Raw genomic sequence first — 25,273 nt, 5'->3', positions numbered from 1 at the left:
CATTCGTGTTTGGTGTTTTTACAACACATGTCAGAGAGCACGGGGAGAGATAATTAAAATAGTCATGAATGAAATAAGAATGTTAAGAAAAGTATATTCTATATGTTATTTGCAATGTCATTCTGTAACATTTCATTAAACTAGTTTTCCTTCCAGATCTCTGGAAGGAACCAGAATTGAATAAAGCTCCTGTTTTGATGCAGTACAGATGAAAAAGAAAAAAGATTGTTGTATATTCCGGGAGCTGCTATTGTAACAAATTTCTTTCTTTTAAAATTTTCTAGTTTCTAGCTAAGTTATGTTTGTAAAAGTTTGGCCTCGCGTTAGTTTCTAGAGCTAAAAGTTTTCAACAAGGTCGTTTTAGACCTCAGTTTCAAACTAATTAACTCTGGCGGGAAGTATGTAAGGATCTTAAGTTTTACTAACGTTTATTTTATTTTAAATCTTTACTATCACTTCTTATTTTCTACTTCCGGCCAGAATTATAAGCGTGAAGGAGTTTATGCAAAGTTGTCTGGCGAACGCCAAGTATTTAAGTGTGGCCTTTTTGCCAAGCAGAAGAGAGGAAGCCGTGAGTTCGAAGCAGGCCGCTTACCTTAGAAGTTACGCAGTTGCTACTTTGCCTTCCAGGCCAGAGGTTTTAATCCTCTTGATAAATTAAACGTATTGTAGTGTTCACAGTCTCTGTGCTACATACGCTTTCTGTTATTATAAGGCCAATCTTATTCTAAAGTTAAATTAGAGTTTAGTTTTATTTTGATATCTTTTAAGTTAGACCCCGAGTGGAGGGTCATTGTATTCCGAAGTACGGAAGTCATTGTATATAAAGAAAAAAAATAAAGGGTTTTGTATACCCTTCGTCTGTATCCTGTCTACTTACTACAATTAGTGAACATAGCTTTAGTAAGCTCTCTGTTCTAGTCAGGTCATTGTATGTTTCCGAAGAAGGTAAGAAGAAACATTGAACCTGATAACACTTTAAAATTTACACTTAGCAATGTAGTTAAGCTCAGATGCACGAAGTAGCGACGAACCTTTTTGTCAAAAAAAAAAAAAATTTCTATTAATGTCACTTTTAGTTATAATTTTATCCACTAGAAGGCGTTATACCTCGGAATCCAAAACCTACAGCTATATCTTCCTAGAGATAAGTACTGCATTGAAGTATTATGAAAGCAACACCATTCCTATTCTAAAAAAGAACCTCCCCAAAAAAACTTAGATTGAATAAGTTTATAACCGTAGATTTTGAGTAAAGCTACGGCTTCATGTTGTTTGAGTTTTATTTAAATTCTGCGTCGATCTTAGATTACTTTTTTAATTCCTACATTAAATTTTTATACTGTGTGTTTCACTGCCGGTTATGTGTTATTTCTAGCGTAGAAGGTTAGGTTATTTAATTACGGCAAAGCCTCGAGGGCTATCTGCCTAAGGAGAGGGATGCCTTCGTGGAGGACTTTCTAAGGGAAACTGGCTTGTATACACGTTACACAACCACGAGAACACCCATACAGCCATCCCGTTCGCGGGATTCGAATCTCGGACCGAACTACCAGTGTTCAGCGGCTTTACTGCTCGATCGCTGGTGGGCCTAGCGTAGAAGAAAAAGATGTGCTGTATTTTACAGCATTCAGAACGCAACGCAAAACATTTCCTCATCCATTCGGTTTTCTTCTCCTGTAAAAATAATTCTCACTATTAGCTTTTGGAAAGATTCAGTTAATAAGCCTATACTTTCATCATAAACATCATCCAAATGCTAAGACTAAAATTCCCGTGAATTTTGATCGCTTCTCAATGATCCCTGCTGAAATACTGTTTCTGGAGTCTGTAAATGTCACAGTTCATTTTCATTCAATCATTGCTTAACCATAGTAACTGCCCCATTTAATACTTACTATAATCTAATTTTTGTATTAATTCGATAAAAGCCATCTGATAGACAGAACTAAAATTAAAAGTTTACATAAATGATTCTTAAAAAACACTAATTTTAAGCATGTTTGTGTCAGTTGCGTCAGTCTACATTATAAATTCACTGCCGCACCAAATTTTTTGAATATTTAATGACATTTGAAACTCTCTGCGCATTACTATTACAAGTTATTTGTTTACTTAAAATAAATGAAGAAAGATACAAAATATTTAAAAATAACTGATACAGAAAATACTTTTTTTAGTAAAATTTTTGATAATGAATTAAAAAATAATTTTCAGTCTGTAAATTTATTTTGCAATCGAAAAAAATTGTACATTTTGCAAGGGTATTTTGATTTTCACACGTATGCTTCGTTTCTGAATCACACTTATTAACAGTTAAAGAGTGCCAGAAATCTGCGTTTCTTTCTTGTACAGATTAATTTTTCAGTATGATATGTTTCACAGATCTATTAATTCAGATCGATGTATCCATGAAATGTAAAAGAGTTTACTTTAAAATGCATTATTAAAGCCTTATCATTTGGAGTATAAATTATGCTTAAAATTTCCGTCTGTTGTAGAGACATAAAAAAGGGCATGTGTAAACAAATGCTATTTCTAACTGTTAATTTTTCTAACAACTTCGAATATAAGATTTATGCGTTTTGTTTGTAAGATAATTTACAATTTGCAGACTAATTAATAAATTGAATTTACGGATACCCGTTTCTTTATGTATGTTGTATGCCTGTAAGGCAAATAAGGAATTTTAAAATTTATGATCCTAATATTTTTTCCGCTTCTCCCGAAGTAAAATGTTTTATTGCACAGAAAGAACTGGATATTGCCATTAGAAACAGGATAATGAAATTAGTAAATTAAAGTTAATCATTTAACTGCATGTAATGAAAATTAAAACATAGAAACGCTTAAGTTCATCAGAATGTTATATCATGATATTTACAACGTTGGATAATACTGAGTTGATTGAAATGTGCGGAATTACAGATTTCTTTCTGTTAACAGATTTTTTAGAGATATTATTATCAGTATTCTTTACAACAGTTTATGTGATATATCCGAAAGTTTTGATATGATCTGGTAATTCATCGTTTCTCTCGTAAGAAAACTGCATTTTCCTGGAACCAGAATGATATAATTAATATCCTTCCATTTTAGCTTGCGTTGCTCATTTCGCATTTTGTCTTAAAAATTCGATTAATATTTATTTTACCTTTACATTTCAGGGATGAAAGATTTCTGATGAGTATTCCCATAGTTCTGGAGATTTAAGTGTATTGCTTGTTGAAAAGAAGAACTTTGAAGCTAGGTGTCAATAGAGATGTCAACCATGCCCTTCTCACTACTCGAGCTCGAGAATAAGGGTTTATTAAACAGATATACACTGGAACAACTCACGAAGAGAATGCCTAAACTCTTTACAAGCCCACGAATTTTCTGAGTATAACTTCCTTTTTAATTACAACCGGTAAACAAACAAAAAAATATTCTTTGATAATGCTATCATCATCTTCATCAAGTTGCAAGTGACTGTGTTTTAAAATATGATTTTGTTTTAAGTCTTAAGAGTCAACTGATCTAAAGCATTTCTTGACTTGAAAGGAATTCAAGTGCCTTAAGTTAACAAAAATAATATACAGCTCATTCGCCAAACTAAGAGGACGAAAGTAGATTAAGTTGGAATAGCTATTAAAATATCATTAACACCTACAGAAAAAAATGGAGCTGTTAAAGAATGCATTAGAGGAAAAAATATAAGCTTTAACTAAAGGTCTTGGGGTACATTTAAATGAAATAATAGCTCAAATCATAATCTAAAATTTTCCTTTTCTCTTAGTGTTTTTAAGTTTTTCAAATTACGCTTACTCAAATTTTTAACATTGTAAAAACTTTTATTACCGTTATTATAATTTTTGTAAATAGGAACTCAAATTTAAAACTCAGGCATAAAAGTTTACATATATTTTAAAAAATTACGAGAAACTACAGTTTAACGTAATGTATTTGGTTTCTAAAGAAAATGCAAATGTAACAAAACATTGAACTCACAGCAGTACTAAAAAGGCATCACAGGAAATTCTTTCCTAAGTCGGTGATTACAGACTTTAATTAAATTTGCATACCCAGGAAACACCCTTTTTTACTGTATGCATTCAACTGATCTTTTGAATTAAATAAATAAACATTTCTGTCTTGACTTATGAAACGATATAAGCTTTGACAGCATGAATGAAATAAACAGCAGAAATATTACGCAGTTTGAACGATGAAGTCTTAAACCAAAGCAGTACTTCAATAGCTTGAATTAATCTCTTCGCGTAAGTTAAAATCACATGAATCAAGAACAGCTACCCTTAAGCGTTTTGAATGCAAACTGAGATGCAAAGAAAAATCTTAAATTAGAAAAGGCGAAGAGATGGAAATGTCTGTGGCATGGACGCACTTACTTTATTTCACAAAGGGAAAAACCTCTTCTCTCCTGTCCTCCCATAACATGAAGGAGTGGCCAATATTTTCGCTAACTGCATGCTGTGCATTTATCGCATCAGGTAGAAGTGCATTCTCTAGCATTAAATTTGGCGTAACTTATTATTACGTTTAGACATTATTGTCAGTTTTTAACCACATTTAACAATGTTTTTACCCTAAAGATTGTGTACAGTGAAGCGTTTTTTGTTAATTTCCAAATCACGAGTCATGTCATAGGTTTGCCATGAGTTGATTTTTTTTTGCTAACTTTAATGCTCATTGTTCAGCAAAATTTGAGTTATGTTGAAATATAAAATAATTGATCCACATTTGTTTAATTTTTATTTAATGTTGTTTATTCATTATTTAATTTCGTTAAATCTTATCACGAAATCTCAAAAAATATATACAACTTTAAAGTTGGATTTGTTTTCTACTTTTAATTTTCCCATTTTCATTATAAAAATATGAACTGCAAAAATAAATAAAAAGAATCAGTGACATAATTATATGTTTTGTGTGTAAAACTGTATGCCTAGTGAATCAGTACTCTTCGTACTTCCTAAATTAATCTACAACCTAAGCGAATTAAAACTACGATCTGTGCCACGGAAAAGAAATTCCCACACGCTACAAATTCATAGTCTTATATTTACACTGGTCGTCAAAATTAAAAGATATTGACACAAATAAAACTTAACTGCTTCATTCTGAAAATCACTGAAATAATTTGTACAAGATTATAATTTAGCATAAATTACAATGTTTGCTGCATAAAAATTGATCTTCCCTGTTTTGCAGCAAATAATATTTTAATATGATGTGTAGTCACTTCTAACACAAATGAACACCTGACACATTGATTTTATAGAATTCAGCTGAGTGCTGATTTACCAGTCACTCTTCTGAAAGTATACTCCAGATTCTTCCACGCTCCAATGCGGTGGCCTCAGACATTCCACATATGTTCAGTAGATTTCAAGTTTAGTGAGTAAGGTGGCTAATCCATTATTGAATATCTAAGAAAATTGCATGGAATTTCCAAAAGTGTAATTAACTGCAGGTCGCCTAGAAGTGAAAGTAAAAACGAAAGTATTATTTTATTTTAAACAGGTCTTGAAGTGATAGAGCTAAGTCAGCAGCTAGGTATTGATATGGATATGAATTTAAAAAATGACGTAATCCTTTAGGTTGAGGATGATTAGGGTAAAATGTTTTTTGAAATGCATGCTAATGCCTCTGCTTTTAAAGAAGTAAATGCAATTCTGCTGAAAGTTAAGGCTAATCTATTAAGGCAGAGCAGCTCGAGGGCTATGGATCAATGAGCAAGGATAACTTCTTAGAGGACTTTCGAAGAAAATCTGGTTCGTATCTGCATTATACACAGAGAAAATCACGAAAATGCCCATGCAGCCAGCCCGTTCGCCGGAATTCGAACCCAAATCGAACTTTACCGCTAGTTAAGGAGTTAATGAAAAAAATCTCAAGCTCTCGGTTTTACTGACCATCAGGTAGTAATCGCTAAGTTTGGGGCCATTTATCGCCAATCGATATAACAAGTCCAAAACCATAATTAAAACTAAGTAATCATAGATTTAAAGTCTTTCTTTTCGCTCTTAAAATTTATTTATTTTCGGATTCTAAACGATGATAAATTTCAATTTACCGTCATGTGAAAATGAAGCTTTTGCATTCCTTTAAGAAAGGAGTCTTATTTCCTCTACACGAATCATGAAAACATATTTTATTTAAGCAGGAATTTACACTTTTGGAGATAAAATAATTTTTTCCAACACATGTGTTAAAATTTCTTTATTGAAAAAAATTTTTTTCGTCGTAATTTAGGAACCATTAAGATGTTTGATATATTTATGAAGTTCAAATTGCTTAAGAAAGGAAATTATTAACTATAGAAGAAAATCAAGAAACAAATTTCATTTTACGAAGAGTGAGCGTTTTTGATATTAGTAAAATGAAATTTATAAAGTAATGATTCTGGGAATTTTATTCTCTTTTCTACATCTTATAACATTATTCCTTTAAATACTGTAAAAAAATAACTACAAAACAAATTGCTTCTTGAGAGCTTCTTTTTTGGCTGCATTAATTCTTGTCCAGCAAAAAACGTAAGTTTACTCATTAATGAATACATAGAATAACGGGTTTTCCATAGCAGACACGAACAGCTCTGAACAGGTTAAATCTGGTATGTAAACTGATTACCATCTAAAATGATAGTCGGCTTTTCTAAAGCGATCATCTGCAAAGAAAAACGAAGTTGTCTTGAGATGTGGGTGGTCATCTCAGAAATAATTCCCTGTATATATGACAGAAGATGATCAAGTCTTATCTCGTTGGCCTAGCAGATAATCTCTTAGCTTTGAGTGATAAGACTGATTCTATAGTGATTGTACAATCGAGAGAAGAGAAACGGTTTTAAAATTATATGAATGTGTCTATTAAATTACTTACTGTGAATTTTAACTATCTGAATTTTACAATATTATTCACAACAGCATATTATTGCCCTTAAAATTTCTTTTCACTAATGCAAATGCTAATTTTTTTCTAATTAAAAAAATTATTTAAATATAATATTTTATAAAGATGAAATAGTTATCTTAGATTTCTTACGATCCGTCAGTGGCTGAGAAATTATAACTGCGGAATACTATGTGTTGATTGGTTGTTTTTTTATCACTTCTTTCACTATCTTTTCTAAAGAATGCAAATTATAACGAAAGAAACATAAAAACACGAGAAACATAAAAATTGTATGAAATTTTAAGGAAATATTTTTATATTTATATGTATTACGATATTTTATTAAAAAGCTATTTTAAAAATTGCCTCTGCATATATTTTCCCAGAAATCTGTGGTATCATACCTTCCTTGTAACTGTCGCAAGTTAAATCTGAAAGAAATTAATGCTATATATGGAAAAAATAATTATTAAGTAATATGTATTGAATAAGCAACTACTTAAATTAATGCAAAAATATTTAATAATCCAAAGCTATTATATTAAAAATAAATAATTTTATCTAAATCAAATATCTGGAAAAATAACTATCATATTATGCTTAACAGAGAATTTAATCCTCATGCACAATCACAAGATTCAACTTTCATATTCTCAATGCTTTTGTGATAAAATATTCCTTCTTCGTTTTGATAGATTATTGAAATAGGAGACATAGCAGATGGCGTACAACACATATTAAGGCCTATTTCTTCAGCTATATCTTTGTTATCTCTTATATAGCTCAGCAGAACTGCACTATGATAAAATCGTGTATTACTTAAATCGTTAAAGCATCTACCTCTACAAAAATTCGCATCATATCCCTCAGGGTGAAGGATCCAATTATCCCAACCAATTTCAGCAAAGTTTAAGTAAAAGTTCTCCCGACAGCAAGTGCTACCATCTACGCAGCTGCTAGTACTTCGTCTATTTCTGTAGGATACTTCTTTGTTATAGCCGCGTATGATTACAAAAGGTTTTTCACTTCCAGTCTGTAACACTGGGCTTTCTTTACTGGTGACATTTTCACCATAAGTGACTTGAATGGAGAGGATGCGATTTTTACCAAAGTTGTCCCTAAAGCTGGAAACTGGTATCTTGAATTTAATCCAATGATCTTCACTTCTGCTTTTATCCTTATTTAGAAGAGAGAAATTTGTGTTTAAATCTTTTACAGAAACTTCTGTAACAGCTTCATAAACTCTGATTGATTTATCTATGTCTGTTTTGAAAAGCCAGATTTCTGCAGATGTAAATGTTTCCAGATCAACATTTCCACTCAAGAGGAAGTCAAACCGTATGCATGGAAACATGTCGTTTTTACCACAGGAAATATTTTCTGAAAAAAAAAAAAGTGTATAATTTAAGTGCATAAAATGTCTTTCAAGCGATCATAAATGAAAAATAAAAACAGTTTAAAAGGAATCTACTTATTAGAATAAAAATAAAACTTGACAAATACGTATGTTCTTATAGGAACCATAATTTTTTGCATGTAATTTTAATTCACATTTAGGAACTAAACAAAATAAGGAGCAAAGATTTTAAATTAATATTGCCAATATTTTTGGGAAATTGAAAGAATAGGCTGCTCTTTTTTCAAAGTAGTCAAGATCAAATTTCGGTTTGCTTTAATTTCAGCGAAATTCTCTGTACATTTCAAGAAAACTTAACGCATGACTTTTCTAAAACCTAACAGGTCTACATAAGAAATATTTATTCTTGATGAAGAAATTTGTGCCTCAAATGTTTTCGAAATGCATTAACAGCGGTTATTTAAATTTTACACAAATTTAATGTCTAATCTTTCCTAATATCAAAATTTAAGCTGGCATACCTATTGTAAAAATTCTAGGAATTCGTTCATTGCATATTTTCTTATAAGATACTAGAATAGGGATTTAAACTACCCCTTTTAAAAGAACGACTTTCTTTTTCGACCCCCTTACGTTTTTCTCTATATTCTACAAAATAAAAAATAGTTTATTAGACTTATGCTTTATTATTTTTGGCAATATTATTTTTAATTTGACAAATTAACAAGTCTTCAGAAACAAATTCCAAGATTCCTAACTGCACAAATGTTTGATTTTAATGAATGTGAAGGCTACACTTGATATACAAAGTTTTTAACCTCTGGCATAAAATTGCTTAATTTAATTTTTAAATTACTTTAGCCTCTTTCTTGTTTTCCGTTTAAATTACTGATTTGACTAAAGTCTGCTTCTACTAAGTAAGAAGATGGTAAAATCAATTGTGGTTCAAGAACAACTTTTATTAGGGAATATTTCTCTCGGATGAGTTTTAACTTCTAAAACTTAGCTCTCATGTATTTTAAACAATAATTGAATAGCCTTCTTCAATGCAATTATCACTTCTTGCATTATAATATTAAGATCAAATATGTTGCAGGTTTTTTAATGTAATCGATTATTCCGATCTATTGCTGGTGCATATTCAACTATCGATTCCCAATCGACCCCTAGGTCATCATTAAACCCATTTAAAATTTCCTCGACCCCGTTGAAAACCCTCTCAGTAAACATTATAAATTTAAGAAAAAAACAAAACAGCGGTTTTATAAACTCAGGTCTTATTATTCAGCAGGCTTTGTTTTAAGTGGATAACATTTAAAATCCGCCATTTTTAGCTGATTTTCATTTTAAGGTCTTTTCTTGCATGGATTTTATTTTATTTTTCTTTATTTTTGAATACAGATATTTCTTCACTCCTTTCCATACTGTTCTGTTTCAACTATTCTATTTTTCTGCTCGTGGAACCTTTTGCTCGTGGATACATCTACAAAGCAAAATAGTATTTGCCTTGTAGATGTAACGCAAATTCTTTACTTTTTAAATATTGTTCCTCAGTAGAATAAAAAGCATTTCAAACAGATAGAAATGAGGTTTATTACAAATGAAAAACAAGCGTGAGTTTCCCTACATTTGCATTTTAGGAGACCTACTGACTGTTTAGTCTCATTTACTTATAAAATTCAATCAAAATGAAATCTGAGATTTTGAAAGAAGTAAGTTTTCTAAAGTGAGCCTTTTCAAATTAATTTTTTGGAGGGGGTGGGTTAACAAAAGATGTTCATAATCTATAGACCACTGGTTCTACTACACCTAATTTACCGCATGCACTCCTTTCATTACTTCCTTTCCAAAACTCGAAAGGTACATACACACTTATTTAGATATAGATTATTTTCTCAACTGTTTTACAACTTAAACAATAAAAAGTATAGGAAATGCTGATCGAAGAAAAGTTGTTTTTACATTTATGATCTAAAACTGAATGCTCAACAGATAAATAAAACTCTGACAGCATTTCCTTCCTAAAGTTTTCCCCTTGGGAAAAATTTAATTAAAATGAAATATGAGATATTGAAATAATACTAAAAGAAACACTTTTGTAAATTTGATTCTAAGTTTGGTAAAATAAAAGCTCAAGAATGAGTTCGAGAAAGCAGTTTGTGGTATATGTAGAGTCATTTCCTAAAGGAAAAAATTGGGAAAAGGATAAGTAAATGTACTCGAGGCAGTACTAAGCGTTCTTAAACTCAAAGTGTGCGACTTTTGAAAGGAAGTATAATACCATGAAGATGTGGTTGTGAAGATTACTCAATTTACTTTTATTCCGAAAGACACAACTGCCAACCTTATTAGTCAACCTTAGCGAGTTTAATTATGATTTGATAATGTTAAAGAAGAATGTGATAAATAACTTTTATTTGATAAGCATCTTTTTTATGGACCAGTTAAATTTCGAAAGTAATAAAAAGAATCATATCGAGCTTTTATCTGGAGAGTAAATTTCAAATTTCAAAGGTAAATTATTCACAATTTGCTATTACAATGTAATGTATTAATTAAAAACGAAAAGTATCACATAGCAAAATGCTCTTTCAACTTCCTATTCAATTTATACAGTTTTTAAATGAAACTGAATTTTATAAAATTTTGGAAGGTAAATTATTACTGGCATATTTTAAATTTACATGATCAAAGAATAATTAGAAATTAAAGCACATATACATACGCACTCACGCAAATTTAAGGGAATGCTCCTTTGAAAACACAATCACAGACAAATTAAACGGACTTTCACAAGCTGCTATTAATAGTAAATCCTCACATTTATGGCAGAAAAAGAAGTGGAAGTGTTTCCAAGCATATTTCAGAAATGTACCATTTCACTATGATAAATTCTGGGATTTACCAGCAAAGCTTAGCGCCTTCTATTGAGGAAAATTCCTCTATAGAAGGCATTATGTTCGTTTTCGTAATGTTTTCCCCAATGCTTTCTATATAAAATGGTTGCCTCGTCGCCCAACTTTGCACAAAAAATTTGCTACTACAGAAAATAAACCTATGTCTGAACACCCTCGAAATCAATATTGTTTTATTCACAATTGATGCTAAATTAATGTTAATTTTTGCCTGATTTCAGATTTAAGTTATCCAGACAGTAAATTAGTTACGATAATCTTTTAATTTCAAGGGAAGAAATTATTATTAAAAAAGGTGAGGGACTAAAGAATTTTAAATGTGGAATATTCATTATGTTTTTCTGACTCGTGACTCATTAAAACGACTATGCATGCGGTCAGTAAATGAAAATAAACTCGTATGCATAATTAAATGAATAATTATTAGAAATTATGTCTAATTTTACGAAAAGTATTGAAGAAAAAGTAATAATTATGCTACCGAAGAATTATGCAAATATTCAGCGTCAAATACGTAAGTATACACGTGTGTCTGAGGAGCTGTGGATTGTGAAGGGGATATAAGCGCATGAGGCGTTTTTGGCGATTTGTGTGTTCGTACTCTTTCACGACAATCGCCGTGTTTCTCGCAAGAGTTGGAAAATTTTTCTTAGAAATCAGGCCAAATGAGTAGCCTCGAATGTATGGATGACGAAATGAGACGGAAAATTGTCGGTTGATTGGAGGTGGAACAATGGCCGGTGGCTACAGATTTAAGTATAACGCTCAGTGTGGTCTTCAATTTATGGAAATAGACTCAGGACACTTTATTCATATAGAGAAAACCTGATCAAGTCGATTAAGATCCACAACGACGAATGAGGATCATTATTTGGCACTTTCAGCGGGGCGACACAGGACTGTTACAGCTTCACAGCTCACACGTGGGCTGTATGCTGCCACTAAAACCCGAGTTTCACTGTCTATAGTTGCACGAAAGCTTCATGAGATACGGCTGTATGCCAAAAGTCCCGCTGTATGCGTCCCGCTCACAAGAGAGAACTTTTAGTATGGTGCAGATTACATGTGCCTTGGACTAGACTTCAGTGGAGCACCGTGCTTTTTACAGGTGAGTCGAGCTTCAGCCTGGAGACTGATTCTCGGCGTACTTGTATCTAACGTTGGATGGCCTCACAACCCATCTGACAAAGGTATCTTACAAAGGTTCCCTGACTGCTATAAGGTATAAGGAGGAGATTGTACAGCCCTATGTTCGACTTTTTAGGGACGCAGCTTGTCCCAAGTTCCTGTTAACAGTCAACAACGCTAGTCCGCATAGTGCTCAGCTGGTCGAGGGTTACTTGGAAAGTGAGAAAAGTGGACTGGCCAGCGATATCTTCTGACCTTGCCCTATAGAGTATATCTGGAACGCTCTTAGGGGGCAATTTCATGTCGCCGAGAACCATCCTGGAGTTGAAAACTACCTTGGTGCAGGAGTGGGATCGATTGCCCAGGGACTCCGCAACCGCACGCCGTCACGCTGTGAGCCATTTCTGGCTGCGAGAGGGGACATTATCCCATATTAGACTTATTTTCAGTTCGATATCATAATGTGGATTTTGGGTATCCCTGCACTAAGAACACTGCTGATAATTATGCGTACATAAAATGACTCTTGAATGTTAAATCTCTTTTTCTGTTATAAATGCATATTCATACCAAATTTAATTAAAATCTGTCCTCTAGGTTTTCAGAAATCCGACATAATTTGGAAATTTTCTTAATTTTGCACACGAGTGTACAATACACTAAGTTTACCTGCTTGTTTTCTAATCCACCGAATTGAAATTAAAGCATAGCATGGAAATTGAAGTATAGTATGTATTTCACTGTTTCAGTTTTGACTATGCCTCAGCAGTAGCCGAGCTGTTAAAGACTATTGAATTTCTTTTCCTGGGTTCGAAATGCGGCAAACGGGCTGCCAATATATGGCTGCTTTATGTGGTTTCCCCCATGCGTAACATGAAATATGAGTCATTTATCCCTAGAAAATCCTTCACGAAGGCATCCCTTCCAGCAGGCAGATAGCTCTGGTGTGCTTTGCAGTAACCCAACAACCCAGCTTCTTCTCTAACCATTGAAGCTACGGATTATTCCATTTGTGAGTAGTGAAGTATGTCCGGACGCGTTATGGAAGGACCTATAGCGCATTATAAAAATGTAGCATTTTAAAGATTTTGTTGAGTTAATGCATACACATTTTAATTGCAAACAATCATCATTAATTCTTCTGCTGATTTAGTAAACTCTCGATTATCCAACGAATCGAATAAGCGAAAGTGTGAAATTCATTTCAATATGAATTGCATGGGAATAAGAACGGAAAAATGAAAAAGGCGAGGATAAGTTGCGAATACAATTGGCGGCAGAATTAAATGATATGAAATAAGAAATAAAGACTAAATGAACGTGAATCAATTATTTTATTGTTTTATTTTACATCTTAAATCAAACTTTGCGTAGGAATGAGCAGTAAAGTTAACAAAACAATCAACTCATGAAATTAATCAGAGATTTCACTGTAGATAATGATTCGGTTAATAATAGTGTTAAACTTTAATAAACATTGATCAGTTGAACACTTCCACGCCTGACGCATTTTTTTCTTTTCGCATTTTCTAACATAAGTTTCTATACTGACAGAGGATTCTATTCTGTTGTTGAATTTTTAGACGAACATTCTAGTTTTAATTCATTTCTATTATTACATCTTATTTGTCAGAAAAAGGAGGTAAGGTACCTTTCTTAAAATGCTATACATGCTTTTATACTTGTAAGTTATATGCATGTCATACTTCAAATTCTATCCTCCAAAACATGTAGAATCTTTTACTAGTTTCGAGACTTGAAAATTCCTCACCTGCATATTAAATTTTGACCAGTCGAATCTTGGATATTAGCTGAGTTCCCATGTCTAATTTTTTAACAATATATCAATAATAATTAACATTAACTGCTTTAATACTACTGTTTGACCATTTGACTCGGCTTTATTTAACAACGTTATTTAATCGCACGTTAAGTTAAGCAACGTGTAATACAAACCTAGCCTTGTTAAAATGCTTCGGAAATACTGCTATGTAATTCTCTTTTGTAAATTGTTTATGAAAGAACCATTTTACATTTAGAATAACTTCCAGACTTCTGAGCTTTATGCATTCGCTTCTATTTTCAATACCAAAAGAGGCGTTTTTGACCTTGAAGTAAAACGTCTAGAGATGAAAGAAATGTGTGTGAAGTGTAAAAGTTTGCTCAATTTCTAGAGTTATTTCAACTAAAAAAAAGCAACATTAAGAGAAGGAAATGTCTGGCCAATGACCATTAAAACATAATCAGTCGCCTAGAATTTATTTTTACTTGCCTTGAAAATTTCAGTCATTAACCTTGTTTGTATATTCAAGTTTTTTTCTCTCTTTTCTTCCGATTTAAGATGAAATATGCTTAGTGATTACTCCCATGTAGATTAGATGCCGTTAATAAATTCGCACTTAATAAAGAAAAGTTGTTTTTGAAGCTTTTATCATCTGCATATCATTTCTCCGATGCAAAAAAAGTTATTAAAAAACGGCTCCTGGTGAGTCGTACTCGTCAGCAGCCATTTGTGTTTTGAAATTAAATGTTTATGCAAAATGAAGTGTTTTGTTTTTTTTCAAAATATGAGTTCACTTCCCTTTAGAATCAAATTAATTCTTGATTTGTTTAGAATGAGTCGCGTCGTCCTTCGAAAATGAAACTTTTAACTCTGATAGTAGTGTCGAGACTGGTTATCGTCTACAATATAAAAATATGTTATCGTTCGAGATAACGCCTTCTATACGCTGCTTTTTGTCTGGTTTAAGTACTGACATACATATTCGAACATATGCATGTAATGAAAACAAATTTAGAGAAGTACTGAAGTGGGAACACTGAAATGCAGAAACGCAGAAATACCGATAACATAGATACTTGATAGCTTAGCACTTATATCCATATTGCAGAGGAAGAGTTTTGATTGCGTAGAGCATGTATGTGATTATAGCAAAGCCTCGAGGGCTATCTGCCTAAGGATGAACGCCTTCGTGGAGGATTTCTAAGGGAAAGTGGCTCGTATACACGTTACATATGGGAAAAATCACCATGCAGCCAGACGTTCGCGGGATTCGAACCTCGGACCGAACTACCAGTGTTCAGCGACTTTATCTCTCGGCCGCTGATTGAATGCGTACAATGCTAATCTATAATAAACAGGAAACTTTGCAGTCGAGGCAGATTAAATTCTATTTTTATTGAAATTCACATCATAACCACAGTTTACCTGGCACTCTAATCGTGCTTATTTTTCACAACATTTACATTTTTTAATATTGCTCTAATAGGAAGAGAGGGAAGGAAATAGCATCCAAGCAGCACAGAAGTTCAAGACTATAGTGCGCATTTATCCAATATAGCAGCTTATCAAAGAGGAAGGTTTTGGTTTAAGTAGAAAAATTTCAGTTCTCAATTAGCTACGTCATCATCAATACGCAAGCCATGAAACATAATTTGTCTAGAAATGAAGCAGTCCAGAAATGTTATTAATTTTTTAGAATAAAGATGAAATAATCAAATTAAAGAAGAGGAATTAAAAGTCTATTACTAAATTAAATTATAAAGCTAATTTACATATATTTTATCTTACATGGCTATAGAGAGAAGCAAAACATAAAAGTAAGGAAATATTGATTTAGTGATTGAAGTTTAACATGAAAATGAATTCACTTTAAGACCTGAAGTCAGCTCGACATGGTCTCACAACAGCGGTTAATTGATGATTAAATATTTGTTGCTTTTATATTGCAGGCAGAAAATTTGACTCAAATATTTATCGCAATATTCAGTTTCAATTTATATTTTGTAAGAAAATGTATAATTAGTATGCTTCCTGTCTTCTCGTCTGACCCTAAACCTGGGTTATCAGACTTCCGGCTTTTGGACGAGAAGCACTGTTTTAATACTGTAAGAAAATGTATAATTAGTATGCTTCCTGGGTTCCCGTCTGACTCTAAACCTAGTTTATCAGGACTTCTGGCCTTTGGAAGACAAATGCTGTTTTAACACTATCTGCCGGGCATTTCTAAAATCTGAGGAAATGTTCCGTTCTTTTGCAAAGTATAATTATTTTTATTAAAATTTACGGAGTATTAGATGAAACACAGTCCCTAAATAATTGCACTATTTCTTTATTTGATTAAAAAAAAAAAAGATTCAAAGGAGCCCTAGGACGAAAATCTGTATTTCCTTCCTAGAGTCATTATTTCTCTTATGATATTCTCAGCAGAAATACCAGTATGTAAATTAGTGATATTTCACAAACAAGCATCCAGCATTTCCTGTGGTAAAAATGGGAATAAAAAGGCAGAAGTTTAGTAATTACACTTCTGATTCGTACAAAGAAGTATTCAAAGATTCAGAGCCAAGGGGAAATCTATGCACTTACGAAAAGGAAAGCCGTTCTCACTTTTCCTGGTCTGGTTATTGTTTTTTAAAATACACTGCTGGTCAGTAAAACAGTTATACCACTAAGCAAGCCATCAAGAAATCTTACAGTTACATGAGAGATTGACATTCTCAGATATAAAAATGTTTAGCATTTCAAGGCAAGCTTGTTGCAAGGAAATATAATGAAAACTCGAAGTTAAATAAAAAGACCTACTGAAAGGGCCGGTTTTCAATTCAGAAATTGAATTTATTCGCACTCTTCGTTATGCTTCATGTTATGCTATGTAAGAAGAAAATTACAGTAGCACGCAGTCATAATTCGACTGTGGATGAACTGCAGTTTACAGAGTCTGCATATTATGTAATTATTAATATCTACCTGCATTGGTGGAGATCTAATGGCAGTTGAGGGAATTTGCAACCTGTGAATGCAGGAAGGGCACATAAAATCTCGTGTGGCATCGTAATACATCCGTAAAGAATTTGGGCGTGTGCTCTGGAGGCAAATTGTTTATGGTAGCTGTTGCAGACGCCGGATAAAGTATAAAATCTGTATTTACAGCTGCTTCAACTAATGGTAGTGGTGTTCTATATGCGGGGCCTTGCAAAGCAAAAGGTCTGAAAAGCTGCTAGAGCCTTAAGCCTTAACTATATACTCACGATCTTCCATTGGTAGAAGAAACCTATTCCCCTTCTTTGACGTTACAATACCTGTGCACTCTTTAATGATTAAACGTAATCTGTCCTCGTGGGTGGTTGAATTTGACGAAATAAGCGTTGCCAAGTTTAGGCGACTTTCAAATGTTGCAGTGCATGCATCTTTCATTTTTCATCAGATAAAACTAGCTGATCAGTAGGTGAGTCCGTGCGTACAACTACAGTGTGCAAGATGAAAATGGTTGGATATTACAATAACAGTGTCAAGTAACTGCAGAATTAAGAAGATTTTTCTGTACTTCGAGAACTATTCCGAAGTCTTAAAATTAATTTGTAGAGACATTAGGTATTTTTAGGGCAGGCAAGTTGAAAAATGAGCAACGTCTTTGGCGGGAATCGAACCAGGACCACTGGAATACGCGCCCAGCGTGCAGACCACCACACCACGAAGGCATGCCAAGAATGCAGGAGAAGTACCTTATAAATTAACTAAAAAGGACCAAGATTAAGGGGGGTCGGAGGAAATGAAATTACTTCATAGGGAAGGTATTGCTAAAAGAAAGTTTGTTTGGAGGCACTACATTAATTAGAAGGGAAGAACAGGAGGAGTTAAAAAAAGGTTAATATGAGGGTGAAAAGAAAAGGAGTCAGAGGGAGTTGAGAGTGTTGTCAGGAGAAAGGTTAAGTTGTAAGGAGGGAAAGGGAGTTTATAAAAGAGAGACTATCGGGAAAAAAATGAAATTGAAAAGGGGGTTAGCTGACGGGGTTTGTTTGGGATTGAGAGTGGATTTACATGAAAGATATTAGTATAAGGCGATAGATGGAGATTTCTAGATTGCTCTAGGTTAATAAGGAGAACAGAGATGAGAGAAATAAAAATGAATTAAAAGGTGATGCAAAAGACGAGGGGTTTGGAGGGAGATGAGATGAGTGTTAGAAAAAAGGGGAAATTAAATTAAATTGAATGGAATTTGTTAGGAAACCATAGGTTGATATGAAGGCATCAAAAAAATAAATTTGTATTAAAGGCTGTTAAAAGTGATTAAAAAGGAGGGCGTTAACAATATTTTGGCTGTCTACAGACAAGAAAACCTTATGTCTGAAAAATGTGGTTAGTGGGCGCTGAAACTGTTAGGGAGGGCTAAATAAGAAATAAAGTGAAAATAAATCTAATTAAAACAAATTAAAATGCTTATAGCGCAGAAACAATTAGTGACAGGGAACTGAAATTTAATAGAATAGAAGTTGTAGAGGATCAATTAAGGTACTTGTGTATAGTGTAGTGTTTGGAGGCCTTTTTTATAGATTTGTAATATATATAATAAAAAAATAATAAAAAATTTTAAAATTCTGAAAGGTTTCAGATTTTAAATTACGTCTAAAGAGGCTTTCTTTTTTTAACGTTTTGTGTGTTACCTTTATTATTTATTATCATGCTCTTAAATCACTTAAACCATAAAATTCAGTTCAACAACAATGTCGCAAAATAATTTTAAAATGAGCATATCTTTAGAATTTCCCATACACAGTTTCGCGCGCTAGAGATAAAAAGGTTTTTTCCCCCTTCCGTAGAGTGCTGCCATTGCTCGCTTTTAAATCGTTGAGTTTGTTAATAAAAAATTCGTTAAAGTTTTACAATATATGAAACCGATAAAAAAACAAATTCCAAATTTCAAATTTGATCTTCCAGATGCCCATATTCGAAGTAGGATTACGTCATTCAAAATTTGATGGCTCTAGATGCCGTTGTTTTATTAGAATGCAACATACATACATTTACGCAGATTCTTCATTATTTAATTTCTTCAAATATAATACAGGGTATTTGGTGGCAATAGTCTGAAAAGGGAAACGGACATTCAGAGTGATTCAACGCAAAGTCGCAAAACGAAATCAATAGTTCTTCAGGGACAAAGCCCCTTTGGACTAAAAATAAAATAAAATAAAAATGAAGAATATAAAAAAGTCAACTATTAAAACACTAATTTTTAGGAGGGAAAAAATTAAATTGAAATTAAAAAAATTAGAGGACTTAGGGTAATTTTACTAAAATTAGTTTTTAAGCACTAACTTAGAAAATATCTTCTATTTCGTAGGATAGGACTTCAAAATTTTTCTCATAGCGAAAAATACAATAGCGCATATGCATAGAAAACATAGTTATGTTCAAGAAGATATAAAAATACTGAGATCATAGCCCAATTATGTGGAAGTAACACGTAAAGAATGATGAAAAAAGAATACTAATGGCAATTACATTATTTCACAGATTGGTTTAAAACATATAAATACAGCATGCATATATGAAGGGAAAAAGTATATATATATATATAAAGCTAATACACATATATATATATGATATAATAAAAGCAAAGGAAAAGACGGAGCACTGTTGATGCGTAGTTATCTTATATTGAAAAGAAAGTATTCTGATTGCGTCGTAAGCTAATGTGCTGAGTTCGCAAAGAAAACTTGGAAGTCGAGGCGATTTTAATTCCATTTTTATTTCCAATTGACATTATGTGGCCACAGATCACTTGGCACCCTAATCGTGCGCCTTTCCACAGAAGATTTACACCTTTGATAATGTTGAGATAGAAAACAAGCCAGCGGAATTACATCTTAGCACAGTAGAGAGGTGAAGTGCGTAGTTATGAAAGATGGAAGCACGCGAAGAGAAATGTTTTGGTTTAAAATGGTCGTTTCAATTCCCAATTATTACGTCATCAGAGCTGCGCAGGCCATAGAATGATCTAGAAATGACGCAATCCAGAGAAGTTATTGTGATTTTTAGAATAGAGGGTGAGAATTCATGTTTTACCGTTAGTTTAAATTATAATTTTGATTCACATATTTTTTATCTTACACACACACACACACACACATATATATATATATATATAATAGTAATAAATATTGTAGTGAGCTTGCTAAAAAGTTACCAGGAGCTGTGGCTCCAAGAAATAGTTCAACGCAGTATTTTTAAAATATTAACATAGAAGTAATTTTAAAAATTATTAACATGGAAAAGTGAAAAAACAGCCTACACGCGAAATAAAACTGTAGAAATCAATGTTGGAAAACATGTGAATGCACAAAGAAACTAATCTGATCGTTGTGATATGTGAAAAGTTAATACATATAAAAACAGATCGACGGAACAAGTTAAAACAAAATTAAAATAATTAAAACATAAATTGCAAAAATTATAATTAAAACATAAATTGCAAAAATTACAAAATTTATAAAAATTGCAAAGTGGAAAATGGTAAATTAGCCCAATTGGACTTCCAACCAGGCTTTTGAAGGGAAAGGACACCAGCGATGTACCATAGGTCAGCTGGTAATGCCTTCCCATACTAACTCTTTGGAAAAAAGAAAAGCGGGGAAGAATTGCAAGTTTTATAAGAATTTGCATAGACTGAAGCTTTCCAAAAGGTCTAGAGTTTGCCTATTATGGTACATTGTGCAATCTCACAGTAAGCCCCGCATCCAGTATTTATTAAAAATAATGATGCAGGGCATAAGTAGATTACAAAATAGTCGGAATGCAATTTGAGATTCACAAGATAAATTGAGCATCTGATTTGGTGTAATAAAAATAGGAGATAAACATAATTAATAAACAGATAAACATAATGAGATAATTATAATTAGTACTGGCAACACAATGTTAAAATTAATTGTAATAATAATGCTAAAGAGGTGGGTTTCCATGGGTTATTTCAGATATATTGGTTTATTGCAGTTATTATAAAGTTCACGAGCGGAGCCATTTTGTCCGTAATCACAGCATGTAAAAGTTCACTAAGTTTATACAGTATGTGGACTTACACTTGACAGATATCTAGGCCGTAGGAAGAGAGTCTTTGCATAATTTTCTGAAACTTTGGATACTGATGTTTATCTTTAATTAAAAACCTTTGGAATGCCAGGAGGTCAGTTCTTGGGGATTTTATCTGAATATCCTCAGTTAAGGGGCATGAGAAAGTGTAATGATCAGGAGTTCCCTGTTCCCCACATATACAGATATCAGAATTTGCCAAATTTCTTGAGTAGAAATATGTGGGGAAGGGTCCATGTCCTATATATATACATATACATATATATATATATATAAAGCTAACACGCTACTGTAACAGAAATAGAAAGATTAACACTGTCTGGAGAAAGTCTAACTGCCAAACTATAAAAACAGTTCCGCCTGGTACTTGGAAGACGTGCAAGTAACGCTGCAAATGCTAGCGCATGAGAGATTCGTGAAGAAGTTCAAAGTGTATAGAAGAAAGGACCATAGCCAAAGAATATGTATTGCCAACTGGAGAATTCTTGATTACCGAAGGTCACGGACAACCCCTGCTCCGTTACTTAAGGGGGAAGGGGAAACAGAGCCGGGCACGAGGACACATGAAGTTTAAGACGAAGGAATGAATGAAAAACTTAATAACTCTGGGAGGCTATTGGCGCTACTGCTAAGTATAGTACATCAAACTAAAGGAAATTCAAAGGCCTACCTTTGCAGATGAGAATGAAGCCGATATTCTTGAAAGTACCGGAAATATTGAAGAATCAATCCAAGAAAATGGCGCAAAAGTTAGCTTTTACAAAAAACACTATTAGTACACTGTCACAAAACACACTTACATAAAACTTACATTGGAAGACGCCGGAAAACACACGACTGACTGACTGATAACTTATAGCCAGAATACCACTGAGATCAGTAGTTTATCTGGCTCAATCAAATTTATGCCGGATGGGCACAATAACATAGAACTATCTTCACATAATGTCCGCAGTAAGGAGGAAAAAGACGGATAAAGAATAGGAAGACCAGCAACGCAAGAGCTCACTAGCAAGTAACCGGCCCGGTAAAGGCGTGACTAAGTGGGAGTCATAAAATGAGTGTAGAATGTGAAGTACAATAAATGAGTAAGATACAAAATTAAGAATGCTAATAAACACATTGGGTACATTATTTACAGGTGGGCACTAGGTGGGAAAGTTCGGGTCCCTGATAAGGTGGGCCGCAAGTGGGCGCAGTTTGGCGTCCTCATTCAATATTTCGTAGGTAAAGATATCAAAATTTTTCATATGGTCACAGTTCAGAGCTTTCGTGAAGAATTTCCTGTTGATCTTATTCAGGTGCTCTTCTAGAGTGTCCAGTTTTAAGTCACAGTGCAGTGTAGCATTGCTCACAAAAAAGTGAGCATGGGTGATAAGCCTTAAGACTTTGTTTTGCATGATTTGAAGTCTTTTTATATCCTCCTTGGTAGCCGTGCACCAGGCCGGCGACGCATAAGTCATCAATGGCCTAATTGCCGTGATATAAACTAGCCTCTTCTTCCTGAGGTCTAAGCTAGAATAATTACCCACTATAGGGATGAGACTATTTACAACAGTGAAAATTTTTCTTCTGACCTCTGTTATATGATCTCCCCATTTTAATCTTTCATTTAGCATTACTCCTAAATATTTCACCTTACTAACTCTAGGAATCTCTTCAGAGAATAAGAAGAGCTTGCTATTAATAGTCAACTGTGTATTTTTCCTCCTTATCAATAATAATTGCGACTTGCTGGCATTAATAGCAATTCTCCAAGTCGTACACCACTTTTCTACCACTGGTAGAAGCTCCTGTAATTTCTTGATTGCATGGTGTGCGTTTGCGGACTTTACGGCTAATGCCGTATCGTCCGCATAGCACCCAAGAAAGTAATTTCTGCCAATGTGAGCCCTAGGGAAGTCATGAACATAAAATAAATACAGGACGGGCCCTAAAATGGACCCCTGTGGGACGCCTGCATTCATGGTGCGTAAACTGGAGATGTCCTTTCCAATAGCCACAGTGAATTTCCTATTAGTGATGAAAGACATAATTAGCTGAATCAGCTCTCTATCCATAGGGAGATTTATAAGTTTATAAATAAGCCCCTCATGCCAGACGCGGTCGAATGCCTTCGCCACGTCTAGCATGAGTAAGGCGACATTTTTTTTTCTTGTGAAGCGCATCCCCACAAAACTCGACGAGCCGAACCGGCTGCTTCGTTGTTGAAAGCTTTCTCCGGAAACCAAATTGTTCCGGAGGCAGTAATTCAATGTAGTTTTTCAATCTGCTGTAGATTAATCTCTCAAAGACCTTTCCTAGTCCCGGAAGCAAGCTAATGGGCCTGTACCCATCTGGCTTAGTGTTATCCTTGCCGGGCTTAGGCAATAAAATAACTTTTGCGATTTTCCATTTTGTAAGAAAATAGCATTGACTAAGACACGTATTGATAATACTCGTGAATTTTGTCACAACATTGCAGGGCAGATTTCTAAGCGCGTGATTATTAATACCGTCTATGCCAGGGGCCTTTTTGACTTTAAGCTTCTTTGTGATTTCTTTGATCTCACTGGGGGTAGCAGTGGCCATGTACCTCTTAGCAGTGTGGGCATTAAGCCAATCTCTAACAAAGTAGCATGCCTCATTGACAAAATTAATGTCCATGGGCGTCATGTTAGGTCTGAACTGCTCTTCTAAATGGTGGAAAACACACGCTATCTGATGGTATTTTTTAAATGAAGGCGGATGCTTGCTGGAATTGGCAAAAATCTTTAGCAAAAGTGATGATGATCACAGTACTTCACTAAAATTTCATCCTTTAGCATTTGGATAAAGTTGGAGTCACACACACAGTGCAAATGAAATGAAAAATCCAATATCTCTGGCTATAAATAAGATATTGAATCAATTATTGAGCGAAATAATAGCACCTGACAAACACTTTCGAATGATACTACAATTATTACTGTAGAATCAAAACTTCTATAAAATACTTGTGATGTTACAGGAGCTCATCTTTCACACGTCCACATAGACAGGACTAGACGGTGACAAGGATCTTGTCGCACGTTTTTGTGTAGTTGCCGCGCCCTTCCGAGAGAGGTCGTGAGTATTTCAAAACGTTCGTAATACTCTGCGGCGCCGATGTTAGGCTTGTATTGCAGCTGGTAGCCGAAACTTTGAGCATCTTGTGTAAACTCTCTTAATATCCTAATAGTTGGATACTTATCAGTAAAATAATGTTCTTAGCTTAGGTTGTAGAGACATTAGGTATTTTTTGGAAGCAGGCAAGGGGGAAAATGGGCAAACACTTTCGCCGAGAATCGAATCACGGACCTCTGGAATACCGGCCCAGCGTGCAGAACCACTGCACCACGAAGGCACTCTAAGAAGACGGGATAAATACCTTATAAGGTATTGATGTTTTATTTCTCGCATTCTATGCAGGTCCTACTATAAGTGTTCAGTTTACATACAACATGTCAAGAATCTGCTTTTACGTGAGCGTTATCTGAAAATGGATCATGAGAGAAAATTAGCTGCTAAGACGTGGTGAGTATAGCAAATAAAAGTAAATAAAATGTATATTTGCAAAGAAGCACGCTTTTGGGCTTTTAAAGAATTTCAAAATATTCTTTCTCGAATTCCCAAGCGAACACTTCTCAAACTGGAAATACGAAATAAAAGAATAGATGCATGCAGAATTTTACTTTGCGTGCATTTATTCATGCATGATTTTTTCCATACGTTTTATATTTTATTTGTTTATTATAATTAATAACACATATGTTTCCAGTCAGTCTTTTTTCATTCTTTTACAGCCTTTTATGCAAAGAGATACACATTCAGTTTTGTCAACACATACTAATTATTAATTAATAAAGTTAAAAATTATGGAAAAAACTTAAGACTTCAGAAATGTGGAGAGAATTCTGAAAATTCTGAAAATTATCTTATTGTAGGAAGATATTGTATACTTCAGGTTCGAGCTGTGCAATCCATGTATGATTTATTTGTCAATCTGCATCTTGATAGTGGATTAAATATAGAATGTAGACGAAGTTCAGCAAAAAAATTATCAAAGTAATAACATGTATTTTAACAGCTATATATAAGATTTGAATA

General features: G+C 33.6%; 1 protein-coding gene across 1 annotated transcript in view; it reads right to left on the bottom strand.

Moving 5' to 3' along the window:
- Positions 1–7,398: 7,398 nt before the first annotated feature.
- LOC118191116 (protein dawdle-like) overlaps positions 7,399–25,273 on the bottom strand; it is a 59,494-nt gene continuing 41,619 nt past the window's right edge. The window contains exon 2 of the mRNA XM_035361908.2: positions 7,399–8,274. Coding sequence (XP_035217799.1) covers positions 7,514–8,274 — 761 coding nt within the window. The 3' untranslated portion in view covers positions 7,399–7,513. The remainder of the gene's footprint in view (positions 8,275–25,273) is intronic.

Source organism: Stegodyphus dumicola, chromosome X1 (genome assembly GCF_044657685.1).
Source record: "Stegodyphus dumicola isolate Sdum_Otavi_A_Nest chromosome X1, ASM4465768v1".
NCBI lineage: Eukaryota > Metazoa > Arthropoda > Arachnida > Araneae > Eresidae > Stegodyphus > Stegodyphus dumicola.
Note: the sequence above shows the minus strand (reverse complement) of the source record. Positions and strands in the feature narration are given on the sequence as shown.